The sequence below is a fragment of the Heliangelus exortis genome, chromosome 18, assembly GCF_036169615.1.
Source record: "Heliangelus exortis chromosome 18, bHelExo1.hap1, whole genome shotgun sequence".
NCBI classification, from domain to species: domain Eukaryota; kingdom Metazoa; phylum Chordata; class Aves; order Apodiformes; family Trochilidae; genus Heliangelus; species Heliangelus exortis.
The window spans coordinates 9,035,563-9,052,061 of record NC_092439.1 but is presented as its reverse complement, the minus strand read 5'-3'; the positions used below and the strand labels follow the sequence as shown (position 1 = coordinate 9,052,061).

Below are 16,499 nucleotides of genomic sequence, written 5' to 3'. Positions count from 1 at the left end.
ATGCAAAATCAATCAGGAATCCTTGTTTGGGAGATGGAAATGTTTGCATCTCTGAACAGCCATCCTGACTTCAGTGCTTCATGCAGTGACTACACATGTTCTAAAGCAAATTACAACATCAAAATATTATGCATCACATTAATACAATGGCCAGACTTTCTTTTCTTCTACACAACTTCAACATGTTCAACATATGTGCAGGTTTGGTATTTTATTTTTCTGTGGAAGAACTCCACTGATATGATTAGGCTCAGAGGTGTTCCTGATCTGTACTAATTCCTCCAAGGAGTTGGGATTGGGCAGAGAAAAGTTTCACTGTAATGTAGAAATTAGCTGCTGAAGGTGGGTTAGCTGTACTTATTTTCTCCAAGTTGTGTAATTTTTCTTTTGATTACTCCGAAACACTTTTCCACAGAGGCACATATGGAAACAAAAGTTGCAATACTGTAGTAAACAACAGCTGCAGCCACCTTTTTGGGTTGCTGTGAATTCTATACCATATTAGCAGTTTTTGCAAGGACTTTGCAAAGTTGTAGAAGGTATCACCTACAGGACAGGAAAACACCTTTCGATTTACCTCAAAGTTGATAGAGAGCAGTTTAAGGAAAATGCAATATCCACAGACTTCTCTAACAACTCCACATAGGATGTACTACCAGAGAGCAGTGCAACACATCTCCAGTACTAACCACCAAGTCATGCAGCTGGTCTTAGAAAAACTATTTGAATTTGTAGAAACTTCTTAGGGATGAGTTCATCACCTGGATCATAGCATTTGATTCTCACCCAACATACTTCAGCGCTCCATATGAAGCAAGATGGAGCTGACATGCTAAAGGGCACATACACAGAAAAATACCCCAGGTCTCTCTTAATTTCAGGTAGTAGGCCCTTTAACACAAAAGATATCTCTGAATATCTTCCCAACACATGCTGTAGACAAACCATCCAGAGTAAAATATACCCTCAAAATCAGCAATACTGTATTCCAGAAATACCATGTTAGAAAGCTGTTGCATACTTAAAAGCCCCTCAGGTTTTAGCATCTTCTATAAAACAGTAATTCTCAGCACTACACCATCATATCAAAACTTCCAACACTACCCCTAAAAACCCCTATGCTCCTTGTTTACCCTTTGGAACCTCCTTGGGCAAAATCACATTTAAAGCACCGGGATAAACCCCACAGACTCTCACAACATGGCAGCTCCCTCAGTGGAGGAGCAGAGAAGTCCTGCTGCATCTGAGGAATTCCTGCAAGCAGGCACCTGTGCTGTGATGTATCAGCTCCTAGCACCATCCAGTGCCATGGCTGCACCAACACTAGGCCATGCCTGAAAGGTTACAGTCCCCAAACATCCTGAGTAGGTTTTCGGCCTCACACCCAGCTGGGAAGAGCCTAGGCCCTAGCTAGGCCCTATCCCCGTAATAAAAAGGAGTTCTCTCAGCATCTGAGCTCTGCCTCACAACCTTACCTTTTCTGCAGGTGGTGAGGACTGCTCTTGCCAGAATCCTTTCATCTGCCCAGGCAGTAACAAAGAGTCACCGGCACGGCCATGGCTGCTGTTCCTTCTCTGCCAGGCGCAGCTCTGCCTCAGGCAGACACAGCTGCCCCTCATCAGGCCCCGCTGCCTCAGCTGAGCTGGGCACAGGAGCCTTCTCTGTTCTGAGAGCACCCAGGAAAAGCAGTAGTAAATCCCACTCAGCATGAGGAGTGAGTTTCAGGTTGCATTAAGCAGGTTTCCCTTCTACCCTGTTCGATCAGGTTAAAGCCTATCCTTTTTTAAGGATTTAAGTTTAAAGATCCCACCTTTATGAAGCCTGGCAGCCCCTCCTCCCGCCAGGCGCAGCCAGGCCCTACTCCCAAGTGAGCAGAGCCATTTGCAGCTGCAGACACTTCCACACTAATTAACCATTTTCAAGCTCAGGTGTTTCATTTCATTTAGAGCACCGTCCCAGTGCACCTCTGGTGCACAAGCTTCCACCCAGAATGGGTTTCTACTAAGGGCTTTTAATAATATATTGTCCTCAGGACAATCTTCTTTCCCCTTCCAGAGTAACAAAGTATAATTTCAATCAATCTACTAAAAATGGTAAAATTAATGCAAATCACATGCTTCTCTGAATTTGTCCTCAGTCAGAAGAAAAGCTTACTGTGCTTCTGTAACAAAATTCAAACTCATCACCCTTAGGTGATGAGTATGCAATTTCAGTATTCAGTATGCAATTTCTGTCTGTCCTGGGCTTGAGATTTTCAGTCTTCCATTCTTCAAAGTGTTCTGCTATCCTATGCAATACCAAGTAACATGGTAGACTCCTGAAAGTTTTCTATGTAAAAAATTAATTCTCCATTTTCCAGCCTGGCTGCTGTCCTGCCAGCTCTAGATCAGCTTACTCTGTGGCTTTCCTCCTCCTTTAGGGCTATGTTTTGTAACAAAAAAGGGGAGGGCTAGCAGTTTCAAGATCTACTTTATAATTTTCTTATTATGCATGTGTTGTATTTATACACATCCTCTCATAAGGGCCTTGATTTTCTATTTTATATAAAAATTCAGGATAACACTCCTAATTTAAGAAACTATTACGTACTTTATTAGCCTTTACTTTTTTAATGTAGCAAGGAATAATTCTGATGCTGGCCAATATGAGGGGCTGCTTTATAAGTATACATCTCCCTTTGTGACTACCATCCATGTGTGTTCCCAAAGGACTTGAGGTTTCTCTCTCCTCTAGCATTCTCTTCAAGCCTTGCAAACAAGAGTTTATGATTACTTCCGATTTTGCAAGAAATCCTGCATAGTGTTATCTTTTTGAAGGGCTGTATAACTACTTCTTTTCACAGTGCATAGTGCACAGTGTCACAGTGCTTTACTTGATGCAGCAAAAGCTCAGGTTTGTTTTAACCACATATTAACAGTCTACCAAGAATTAAGTGGTTATGTTACCTAAAATATTCCTTTAAGAAAAGCATAGGTAATAGTTCTAAGTAGCATTACTTCATTCAAGTGTTTATTAGCAGTAATGTGAGATACTTGGACCTACTTTTACTGGCATATCTCTTCTATGTTTTGTCCTTCCTATGCACATAAAATGGATCAGGTGTGTTTGCTGCATGGTTTCTGGTTGAAAAGCATCAGTCAAATCAAAGGAGATTTTGTTTTAAGTGTGCTGTTTGTGCTTCAGACTGCCAGGAATTCTCTCATTGTTACAGGAAATAATACTAATTACATGGTAGCTTAAGACAGTACTAACAATAATTAACTTAGTAATAGGACACAGCATTGTATTAGCAATTTTTGGTCAGCCCACTGGTCCATTTTGTCTTCGGTGCTGCCTCTAAAATTAAGTAGTTCATGCTCAGCTTCACTGAAGAAAGTGCCAAAAAAATATAACAAAATTGTTTTGGTTAAAGCTACAAACACTAGGCAAATTCATCCATATTCTAGTATGTGGATAAATATTCTATTTGATATGGATTCTATATTAAAATTATTCCCCACTTGAGGATATCCATGTAATAGATAAGCATGTTACATCATGGAAAGAATGGCCCAAATTTGGAAATTAAAGTAGAGACTTGACAGTGCATCCTTTGTACCCATCTCCAGCAGCTGATAAGAATTTGGCTAAGTCTGCAATCTATAAACAAAGCTGTGATGTTCCACTGGAAACACACTTATAGTAATATTAGCAATGGTCTTTTCAATGACCAGAGTTCAGCAATCTTAATGTTGGCTTCACATTAACCTCCTTCCTCAGTGCTGCTAAATCTAATTCCAAAGAGTGATAATAACATGTCAAATGCTAAGAGTGTTTGAAATCAAAGCTCAGATCCAGTTTAAGAAACTGACCCCTTATGCCTTCTGGCAGACCAAATTCAACCACCAACCCTTTTCCCCTAATGCTCAAAATTTTAAAAAAGTAGTAGATGTACAACTTGAATTAGCCACTACTTTCAAAGCATTTTGAAAAAAAAAAAAAAAAAGACTCTCTTTTGGCATTAATTGTATTACAGAACCTGCAAGTATTCTGGGCACCTCTAGGGAAAAAGTGATCATATCCTTCTCAAATATTTCTCATCTCAATTTAGACAAAATCAAACAATTAAGGTCAAAAACACAAAACAGGGAGTGAGACAAATATTAAGGGATGCAGCTCCTCAGAAGAAAGCAAAATGGATCAGAAGTTTCCCTTTGCTACTGGAGATATGGGTGTATGGGACCCAGTTCCATGGCCTCTTACCTGCAATTCTTCTTATTTGCAGTATGAGCTGTCCTCCACTCGTGTCACAGATACCTGCCTGTTTCCTTTTTAATTCTTTGCTCATCTGTCCAAAAGATGAATATGCACTGAGCTGCTTTCACATGCTGTTGTGATTTCTGCTTTTCACTGACATCAACTCATTGCTATGTTAGGCACTAACTACCAGCCAGGACTTGCAAGGTCCCTGCATCTCTCTACTTTTTGATGTCCACAGCCTTCATAATTTCTGTTCATCCTGGACTGGTGAGAAGAAAATACATACAAAGATTAGTCTAAAATCCTAGCTTTTAAAATACACCAATGAGAGCAGTAATACAGTAACTTGTAATTTCAAGTGTTACTGAAGGCCTCACTACAATTTAATAGAAATCAATGGGCTGTAATCCCAAGATGAACTGAAGGTTTGAAGGTTCTCTGTCTGTTCTGGTTGCACACACACATTTTTCAAATTAAGTTATCATCTTGAGATACCACCATCAAATAAGGACTACTGTCAAGTATTATATGAATTCAATTTAAAGCAATTTATATATGTATAATGTTTGTGAAACAGTGAACAGGTCTGAGAAAAGAAGTGGGAAAGTTACACAAAACTGTGTTTTCAGGACGTATTTCAACATCATAAAGCCATATATGCATTCAGGGCAGGGGAGAAATATTTTTGAACTGAGGCCTTTCTGACAAAAGAAAAAAAAATGTGGTAGTCCATAGCAGGTTACTAGGGTATATGTGACCTGATTTATAGTAAGTTGCTAGGGTACATATGACCTTACTGAAAACAATCTCTAGTTTTCACAGCAGAAATGGAAAATCTACTCATATGACAAAAATTTGTGTGCAGTGTTCTTTGAACTAAAACACATTCAGTATCATAGGAAATGGTTACATGTTTGTGTTTTACTCCTAGGCTGAGAAACGTGTTACACACATCACTGTGTGGTTTTAACAACTGAAATAATAATTGATAAAAATGAGTTTATCTTTAAAAATATTTTCTCTGCAGACATTTGAGTCAGCTAAGAGACAAAGTTTCAGAGGACTACAATTGAGGACACAAAGCTCAGATATTTTAGGGCTGAAAACAGGTGTGATTCTTTTTGAGATTGTAGTAAGACCTATAGCCTGTTCTGGCACTGCTTATGTACAGAATACACACAGTGGTCAATGACATGATTCTACATACCATAACTAACTCCTCAATTTATTCCTGGCTCTGGTTAATGATCACATGATGGAATATTTTCCAGGTTTTCAGGAATTCCTACACACTCGTACCAGAATAGGGAGACTTATTGCAAGCTTTCCTTTGAGTCAGGAGCCTGCAGTGGGAGAAGTAGAGTTAATTCTGATTTGTTTGTTTGTTTGTTTGTCAGAAAACATTTCTAATGATTAAAAACATGTTTTGAGTGAAGCAAGGAAAACAGAAGAGATTCTTGAACTTAATTTCACTTTAAAGCAAATACATGAATTACTGACACTTTAATTCAGGAGGCACTAGGAGCAACCTGGGTATTTTATATAAGTTTCTAGAAAATGTAAAGAGTATCAAAAAGAAAAATATCTTACAATCACCTCAGAGAAAGAGGCTGTCCACCACTTTTCCTCGGTGTTAAATTCAAAATTCAAAAACAAGAAACACAAAACCAATTCTTAACACCAGTATTTGTATTAGTAATCTACTCTTTTGAGAAGCCAGCTGGACTACTAGGTAAAAAGAAACAATAGTGAAATTGCACCATCCTTATCTGACAGTCAATTAAAAAAAAAAACGTTGTATGTGAAAAAATGAAGATGAAAAAGTGATGATGAAAATTCCCTAAGTGAGAATGTGAATGCTACTGCTGCCCCTGGCTTGCACAGTAGCTAAAATTTAGGAAGAAACTGATTGAATACAGACAAAACTCCAAAAAGTAGGTGTAGTGATACTCAGAATGAACTTGAGCATAACTGGGGAACTGGTAGATTAATTTCAGTTTTCTGACTCCCCAAAGCAACCACAAGATAATCATGAACAGATGAAGTATTTGGATGATCACAAATATGAAAAATGAGAAATGTGGTACAGCCACTTAAACACACTCCAAGAATATTACAGGATGAAAAGGCAAAATGACAGTATTTGGACAAGATCGCCACATTTTTGTTATGTCTGCAATTCACAAAATATCAGAAACAAGTAATGTGTGTGGGATGCAATACAAAAATTTTGAACATTTGTTCCTGGGTCTGGTAGCTGTTTGTGTATTATTACATAACTAGTGACCCACACATGTGGCACGCTAAGTATTTTATTATTTAGAATACTAATCCTGAAGGTCCATCAAAAGTAAGGACTTTAATAGAGAATACTCGTATCTTAAATAGTAAAGGGAATTACTAATGTAATATACCAGTAACAACTCTGCAAAAATTTCTTCTTCATACATATTCCAAGTCTACACTCGCCCAGTATAAAGCCACTCCCCCTCATTCTATCACTACATGTCCTTGTAAAAAGTCCCTCTCCAGCTTTCCTGCAGGTCACTTTCAGGTACTGGAAGGTTGCTATAAGGTGTCCCAGAAGCCTTTTCTTCTCCAGGCTGAATTCTCAGTCTGTCTTTACAAGAGAGGTGCTTCAGCCCACTGATTGTCTTCATGGCCGTCCTCTGGGCTTGTTCCAACAGCTCCATGTCCTTGTGTTGGGGGCTCCAGAACTGGACACAGTACTCCAGGTGGGGTCTTACCAGTGCAGAGCAGAGCAGAGCAGAGCAGAGGTAAGAATCTCCTCCCTTGACCTGCTGGCCATGCTTCTTTAGATGCAGCCCAGAAGATGCTTGGCTTTCTGGGCTGCAAGTGCACATTGTTGCCTCATGTTGAGCTTCTCATGAACCAGCACCCCCAGGTCCTTTTCCTCAGGGCTGTTCTCAATCCATTCTCCACCTAGCCTGGGTGGAGACTGCCCCAACCCTAGTACAGTACCTTGAACTTGGCCTTGTTGAACTTAATGTATGAGCATAGTGATAAGACACACCAGAGGGAACATGTTTATGTCAGCTCCAACTCCTGGATGGGTTCCTTGTTCTAGAAAATTTTCATCGAAAAATGAAAGATGGATCCCTTTATACACAGAATTTTTCTCAAGCAAATTCTCTTTTCCTAATTGTCTAATTCTGCTGCCACAGCTCAAACACTGACAAACCCTGCTATGCTAACTTCTCTACATTTTCTCTACGTCTCTTAATTCATTTTGTATAGAAGAAACCATCAAGGAAACTGCAAACTTTGTCTTTACATCAAGAGCCTATGCCTACCATTCTTTTGTATATTCTGTTTATATTCCTGTGTTGTATAAACACCACAAATAACATGTCTCTCATTTCAGCTTTTATTTGGATATTTTTAAATTAAGTTGCTCAAGTTCATTTTCCACCAATACAGACACTAGAAATTGAGATCAACATTTAAGGCAACATTAGGATTCATGCCAAGCTCAATATGCATACCTTATCATCTAAGCACCACAGCATCCAAGTACTGTCACAGGTCCCCTACCTCTGTCAAACATTCCCTTTGCATTTTGACTCTTCTATCCCACACTACACTCAGTAATTCAATTTAGATGCAACATTTTCAAGTAAGACTTTGTAATTTTTAACATTTTGTTTCTTAAAAACTGATAATTTTTTTGCATGAAGTGATATAAATGAGTGAGATACGTTTCAGGGTGAAAATTTCCTGTTGATTTATGTTGTGATACCATATAGGATTTTAAAAAAACTACTTATCATTATTCAACGATTTAGTATGAACATTGTATGTATTTAGCCTTTTAGTAAAGGCTATACATTGAGATTTGTTAGAATTGTAATTTTGTTTTAAATCCTGACTTCTTTAGTCATCAGTATTACTATTGAGGTTTAAGGATGCTCAAGTGCAACTTTAACGTTAAGAATATTTACAAGTATACAAAAAGATCACATGGTTTTTAATACAGCCACTATTCTTAATATAGAGTAAATAAGGATTTGTCTTGTGACTGGAATATTTTCAAGATGTGGGTCTTGCTTTTTTCTCTTTTACAGTAAAAGGAAAGGTTTTACTTTTCCTTAAGAAGCATGTTTATTACAAGATGGTTAGCATACATATATCACATAACATACAAGAGTTAAAATTCACTAGTTACAAAATAAGCAGTGGTATGCATATTTTCATATAACCTAAGATCAGGATCAGTATTTTACAAAGCACATATAAAAGTACTTCATATACAAAGAAAAATAAACATGTGCAAACAACATTGTCACAGGTGGAAATCAGTCAATTGAAAAATGCTAGAAAAATCCTTCATATTTTTGTTTTGAAATTGCAAATGCATTAAAAACAGCTGCATTTCCTATTGTGTGTGGTGCAAAATTTATGTTCCTTTCTGACAAAATACATTAGTTATAAAAAAACCCCACAAACAATTTAATAACTGAAAAATATTGTAAGTATAGTCAGTTTGGTTAGGCTGACATTAAATCACAAGCAGAATGTCTGGAAAAATGAGAAAATAGTGAATCATATATACAAACCTTTCATAATATTAGTGTGCTATTTAACATATTAACATTTCGAAATAAAAACAATTGCTTGATTACCTATATATTCTACTTAATGTCATCAGTATTTGTAGACTGAAAAATTTCTACCAATTTGGGAATATTAAAAATGTTTTAAGGGTTTTAAGATGAATAAACACAATTTTATCAAATGTAAAAATCTATAAACAGTCTTCCAATTCATGTGCAAAAATGTTTAAAAAGTATCAAATCACAACACATCAAACTTGATTATGTACATATTTAATAACTGTAAATGTTGTTAACTAGCTAGTATTGTTCTGCTATAAATAACTTACCTCTGTCCTGCAAATGTCTGCATTTTAAAGATTTCAGTGCAAGTGCTTGCTTCATTGTTTAGTGCATTATCATGTTTGTTATTTTTTATTTTACAGTGAGCAGAACAGCATATAAATTAACATATACAACTCACATATATGAAATCTCCTACTGAATTCCTAGTTTGTTGTTGTCTGTTTCTCCTGGATAGTGTCTTTTATCCCAATTTTCTTTTATCCCAATGTAATTGCAAACAGAATCTAAAATAAATGTGCCATGATTTTCAGATAAGCACTAGAATCTGAAATTCTGTAACAACATTCCAGAAGCACTAAGTAGAGCACAAGATTGGAGAATGACCAGTATGCTGAGAAGACACTTGCAAGTCTTGGTATTGGGCAATTTCAATTTTTGATCTTTTAAAGTATCAACTGTCTATAAACATTAGCAACCTGATATATATGTCACTGGACTCAAGTTTCATTAACTTTTTAGGAACTGTAGACATGTTCCTTCGTATTCATGACTGGTTTGAAAATAAGAACATTCTGTTTATAAATAAAGAGAAAATATGCTTCCAGTTGGAAGGAAAATGCCTACAATTTCCTTTGGACAGGTTTCCTGCCAGAATAGCTCTGAATTGAGAATACCAGGGTTAGATGACAGTGCAAATACAGCCCACTTTATAGCTAGGAATTGTACTGAAGAAAGTGGAAAATCAGGATAAATGGATTATTATTTTTCAAAGTCCTCCCTGAAAAAAAAATAGCAATTACAGTGGTTATAATTATTAAGCAGAAAAGGAACCTAGCATATTATGAACTGTTATGGATGAAATGTAAGGAAGCCTGGTTGTCTGTCAGTAACATTTCAGAACTTAGCTTCTTACAGGAAATGGTGCCTTAAACGTGTCTTTATTATGGAACATTTTTCCTTTCTAAGCATCTGAAATGCAACTCTGGATCCTATCCATCCACTGTTGAGCACTCTGTGCATCTTGGGCACAAAAGTTATATACACGTTTATTTGTCTTCAACTGAAAAAGAAAAATAAGAACATGAAGATAGACAAGTCAATACACAAAACAGAAAAAGAAACATACAAATTTTACTTTAATCTGCAGTACACAATCTTTACTAATTGGGTCTGAATGTAACATTTTTTTAACTTCTGCTGTTGAGAATGAAGGCCAGATGATAGTTGTATAAAAACTTCTTGTTTGGAGCTCGCATCACAGCTCCTTCCTACCTCACACCTTCCAGGAGGACTGGAAGTAGTTGGCTAAGTGCACCAAGAAAAGAAAATGTCACATAAAGATCAAGTAAAGATCAGATATACTTACATCAAAAAACGCTTTTTCACTTGCATGTTTTGGGGCTCCAATTGTTGGAGAAGCAGGAATCACAGTTTCTACTTCTGCAAGGTCTATGTGTCCCTTACAGCTTGTATCCTCACCAGAATCATAGTATCGCAGCTAGATCACAAGAGAAAAAAATCCAAATATGCTATTTAGAGGGATTTTTCCATTTCATTTTCCCTTTTCCTGGATATGACTTTGGGGCATGGAGGGCTAAGAGCGAGAAGCACAACTATTATCAGGACCTGAGGACCTCAAACATGGGAAAAGACACAACTTACAAAAGTTGCAGGTTTGGCTAGTGCTCTATATAACATATCTGGGAAATAGCAAAGCCTCCACCACCTGCTCCTGTGTAGGCAGAGATGGAGGAGAAGCATTTCAGAGCTTCATAGCAGAGAAGCTTTGAATAATCAGGCATTGCCTCTGGGCAGAGTATGAAGGACCTGGTCTTGAGGATTCAGCATTCTTTGTAATTTTTTCTAGCAGAAACCGCCTCTTCACTGTTCATTAGATTGAAACTAATACAGAAGTTTTACTTCACCAAGGAGCTAACAGAACACTTACTCTCTGTATTTCAAGAATTCAAAATAATCAGCAAAAATATAAGTATAATTTTAGATAATTATAAACTATACAGAAAACTCCTATTTTCCTATACTGCACTTAGTGGTTGAATGAAGCTTGCTTTTCTTATTTTTTCCTTGAAGAGATACTTTGATATGAATGTTAACCACTCTGTAAACTGAGTTTCAATATGCAAATGAATTTGAGAAGGGAAAATCTGATACTTGATTTACAAAAAAAAGTAAAAAAACGTAAAGCAAACCTTTGTAACAAATGTCAAACTGGAATTCCAATGAAGTTTATCACTGTCTTTAAAAAACCAAAATATAAAAAACCCTCTGTTCATTCAGAATGCTGTATCAGCTATAAGATAAACACAGATGTATGGTCTATAATGTTGAAACCCACATGGCATCTGAAAATAATTATCTGTCAAATCTATCTTTAAAAACTTACAAAATAACAAAGCAGCCAACTAGTCATAAAACCACTCATTATCTGAAAAAGCTTTACCTGGTGTTTTGTCACATCCAGCACAAACCAGCGAGGTTTCCAACCTTTGAGTAAAGCTCCTCTTTTGTACAGCGTACCTTCAAAAGACCTGAACAGTACCAAAAATACAAATGGCATATGATTCCATAATATGAATGCTGGTGATGTATAAAAGCCTCAGAACTAATACCTACTACTGAAACATTAGCTTTCAGTTCGGTAAACTAAATTAGTTTTAAAGGTATAGTTTAGTAACTGGTAACTGTGGTACACTGATAAAAACTTTTTCAATACTTTGACACATTAAAAGTGCAGCTACAATTTACTTGTCCATATAAACAGAAAGATTGAAAGATACTGCCAGGACATGGAGGGTCACAGGTTAAGACAACTAAATCAAAACCATGAAGAAGGGATAAAGTAGTTACAAAATATTCTCTGCTTATCAAAGTTTCCCCCCCACCCAGGCAAAGACTTGTACCAATCTAATACAAGGTTCATACACACTGGGATTATTCAGTTTACCTATTTTCATCATTCTTTGATGTGAAATGATTGTATAGGGTAGTTGTTCTTCTATCTACTCCATTAGAGGGAGAGATGCTTGTACTCTGTTCCTCACCCAGCCCACTGTCAGGTATTTCCAACAAAGACCTCTTTTGATAGGAATGTAGATTAGCTGACATCATCCCTGGGGAGCCAGAAGCATGTCTCCGGAGCTAAAAAAGATGAAAATAAAAGAAAAAAGGTAACACAATGTGTCTGGCATTATGAGACTATCTCAGCATAATGCTGATAATACATGGTACAACATGTAAGATTTGAATTATTATGAGGCAAAAAAAATCTTCATAATACAAGTCAGTGCTGCCCCCGAAAAGAGGCCAAAAGGATGGCAACTCAATGAATTTCTTAAGCAGAAGCATTCACACGGTGTGAGAAATTAGTGTTTTAGAAAAGCCTTATATGGGCCACTGAAATAATCTTGAACATTTGCTTGTCTTTCTCAGAACCATCTAGAACTAGTCAATAAATCTCTCTAAGTTTCACAGGGAAGGAAGGGAAGGGAAGAAAGGGAGTGAAGGAAAAAGAAGGCAGTTTCCAAGAAATACTTTATAGATCCAAACCATTTTATCTGTATTTGGTCATAATATAAATTACAACATCTTAAAGCTAGAGTTCTTTGGGGCTGACCCTTAGCTATTGCACTTCTTTGTGAATCTTGAAATAACAGCTAGGACAGGAGACTGATACCACGTTTTTATACTTGCATTTTCTTTTCTACTTCCAATACAGTAAAAAACATCCTCTGTTCTGCTAGCTTAAAACTTTTTTCATCTTGAATGATCTAGGGTATAAAGTGAACATCAATGATTCTGACTGACAAAATCTATTGCTTTACTGAGAGCAAAGGACAAATAACAAAGTAGTGCTGGGAACTAACCACTGCATGGAGGCTGGCAAATTTAAACAAACACATGAAGCTGAAGAGTTAGGGTATAGTCTTGAGGAGGTAACTCACAATGTTAAGTTTACAGAGAAAGTTCATAAAAAGCAGTATGCAACATTCTTCCTAGTGCATGTAGATAGGCAAGAGGCAGCCTTAGACTTAGAAACTACCTGTACTGTCAGATATTCTTTTTACCACAGTCAAGAACTGAAAATACAAGCATGAATACCAGCTACCTTCATTAAAATCTACAATTTCCAAATTCCATTTAGACATGGAAACACCTTTACTCATCTCTGAAACTCTGCTACATCCCTTCGGCTGCTTTCAGAAACTGAGTTTTTTTGTATTTCAAGAATCTTTTAAATGTGTAAGTCATATATTTGTGTATTAGTAAAATGCTCATCTTGGGTTTTTTGTATGCCTTAATCTACTGTAGAAAAACAATTAGATAACCAGCACAAGTATAAACATATCTTTCTACAACATGCAGAAATGCAAAGCCAGTATCATGGGTTAGAACAACATAATCTATTTTTCAAAGGCAGTATTTTACTTCAAGAAACACAGTGATTTTGTCAGTGCCCTAGGTAACCTAAAAAGCAGCAATGGAATCATTCTATTGGATAAGTTTTTTCACTACTTACATTGTCTTGCCTGGTGTCATCCTTTATATTAATTTTGACCCTTTCCCACAAAAGCTGCCACCTTTCTGGGTTCTGATTTAATTTATTTTCCAACCTTTCAATTTCCTGAAACAAAGAGCAAGAGTTTTCTTAAGGTAAGCATTTTTAACTGATCACTTACTGGAAATCATTTTTACACAATCATTTCCTAGTCACTATTTTTATCCACGGAACTTATAGTCCCTGTTTTCCAGTACAAAAACCTCCATCAGACCAGATATAAAATTAAGTCTACCAGACTCAGGAGTCAAAGACAATCAAGTCACATCACTCTTCTTGCATTTCACCATTCCGAGGAGCCACTGTGCTCTCAATTCTCTGCTGGTTCTCCTGAACACACACAATTCAACACCAATTGCCATAACAGAAACACAACAATGACAAGGATAGGCTATATTTTATAAAAATATTTACAAAGAACAAATTCTGCACTGTGACACCAACATAGGACATTGCCAATATTAACATTTACCCTGGTTTATAAAATGTGATACAAAGCTGTAATAAAAGAAGGAAATGAAACAAAAATTTTTTCAATTTGGACTGCAAACTGTAACAACATGTTCTTGTTGTGGAACCTGGGAATATGACCTATGTTGATAACCTCCAGCTAGGGTTATTTCCTGTTACAATGACAGTGCATGCAAAATTAAGTAAAAAGAGGCAATTTCATTAGTTACTCCCAAACACTCGTCATTACTTTGATGTGTGGTCCAGATTCCTTGCTGTACTTCAATATTTTTCTATACTTTCAACAGCTATAACATTATGAAAATCTGATTCTTAACAAAAACAAATTAAAACCTCAATTTTTGAGAACTGATGACGGAACAAAATAATTGCTATAGGACAGTGAATTCTCATGTTATATAAAAGACACTTATTTTCAAATGAGAGAGTATAAATCTCTGAATTTATTTACTTCTACTATACCAAATGATTAAAATAGGTTTAATAGTATTCTCCAACTCCTAGTGGTCATTTAGAATGACAGTTTCTTCAGCAATTCGTTATTGATAGACAGAAAATCATTATATTTGTAAGGTATGAAAACAATCTGACCAGGAAATTAGCTCCTGAACTAAATTTTGAACTCTGAATTGAAAATAAAAAAGCCAGTATTTGACAGTATAATAGGAACTAAATATTTCTTCAAACTCTTTGTTGTTGAAGGTAAGTTAGAAAGCTCAAAAGTAAAACTATGTAAGAAAATTGTCTAAAGATCAAGAATTGAAAAAACTTTTAATTTCTTTTTTTTTATTATTTTTTTAAATACTTTTTTTAAAAAAGTTTTAAATACCGAAGACAGTTGGAAGCCACATATACATTAAGTATTACAGGACTCTTCCTGCCAAGAAGTGGAATCAGAATAGTTTTATTTGGAGTATATTCATAGATAGATACAAAAATAAGGAATGATGAACACAAATCAGATTAAATGCTTCTCCAGATTACTTGCTCCTCTTTCAAAGTGCTGAGTGTATAACACTTCCTGATGGGATATATACAACTGAATCAATTTACCACAGAGTTTTCACATAAAAGGCTTTCTCAATTGCTGCAAAAGGATATGAGCTCTTTAGTGCTAAAAGTTTGTCAGGCTTTAATCTGATAATTCTGTTTCTGCCCTAGTCTTGACTTCTGAGTATGAGTCTTTCTCTGCAGAATCTGGAAGTAACTGAAAGTTGTTACTTAGCAACTGGGTCACATTCCTTCTTTTTTGGCTCCACAATGAACAGTGCTTCCAGAACTTAAAATGAAAAACTTTTAGCAGTCTCTAATATATAACTTGAAAAGTTAGGAATAAATTCTCTTTTAATAAACCCCTTGTAAAAAACTTACATGGCAATAAATCTTTAAGATTTACTCTTGCCCCTTCAGTTCTAAATTGCACTGAAAACGTAAGATTTCTTTCCTTCCATGTGTGCAATGGCCTATGAATAGCTGCATTTCCTCGAAAGAAGAATTCCTTACATTTATCTTTCTTGTTCATCTCCTGTTGCCTAGTTTTGAAGGAGTAGAAGTCAGTAAGCATAAAAAGAAATGCTAATATACAATTTTATGAATACCCATTTCCTGATATGGAAGCAATTAGCATTAGTATGCCTTTTAAAAGATCTGCTAGGTAGTCTGCTTTGTACTATTTGAGTGGTACAGATGAGATAATTCTGTAGACACTCAAGAACTGTAGAGACTGATCACCTCCTTCATATCCACAAAGTGTTTGAGCACACAGAAAAACAATCAGCACCAAGTCCTGCATTAGTGAAATGTCTTGACTGTTACAGAGCACCCTGTTTTGGATGTCCTTTCTTGAAAATATTTTCTCTTCAACCCCTGGGCTGGGAGGATTCTGAGACTTTGACTACTAATGGAAAGATACTGAATGTATACCCAGTGACTGAACTGCTGCTTAGATCAGACTTACATGTGCAACAAGTTTTACATGACTAGTTGTTAAATATTTGGAATGAACTTTTGGTTCATGGTCTGCTTGGATGGAGAAGTCTTTTGGGAACAAAAATTAAGAGTTATAAACCCGCTCACAACCAGAAGTGCTATTTTTATTGTTATGTTTGCTGTATTGTTTGCTGGTTATTCATTGACCCTGTATATAGCTTTAGTTCCTAATGTCGCATACTTAATGTCAGAGTTAATCTGAGTGACTGGCATATACTCAAGTGGCATCTTTGAGTTTGCCTCTCTGAGCAATCGTCATCTAATGTTTAGTGATATGACTGCTTATTTCTAAGAATAGAACACACAGATTCATCTCTCACTAGAAGTACCAGAATCTGAGCCTGTCTCAGAATCTCCTATTAAAT

The 16,499-nt window shown here is 36.3% G+C and overlaps 1 protein-coding gene across 10 annotated transcripts in view; it reads right to left on the bottom strand.

Annotated features, from left to right (window-relative positions):
• Nucleotides 1–6,533: 6,533 nt before the first annotated feature.
• Nucleotides 6,534–16,499, bottom strand: part of SBF2 (SET binding factor 2) — a 196,127-nt gene continuing 186,161 nt past the window's right edge. For 5 of the 10 annotated variants that reach the window (XM_071762584.1, XM_071762587.1, XM_071762586.1 and 2 more), the window contains 5 exons: nt 13,636–13,740; nt 12,064–12,257; nt 11,560–11,647; nt 10,465–10,596; nt 6,534–10,158 (listed from right to left, as the gene is read on the bottom strand). In XM_071762584.1, coding sequence (XP_071618685.1) covers nt 10,060–10,158; nt 10,465–10,596; nt 11,560–11,647; nt 12,064–12,257; nt 13,636–13,740 — 618 coding nt within the window. In that variant the 3' untranslated portion in view covers nt 6,534–10,059. The remainder of the gene's footprint in view (nt 10,159–10,464; nt 10,597–11,559; nt 11,648–12,063; nt 12,258–13,635; nt 13,741–16,499) is intronic. The other 5 variants (XM_071762589.1, XM_071762592.1, XM_071762591.1 and 2 more) reach the window with 1 other exon arrangement.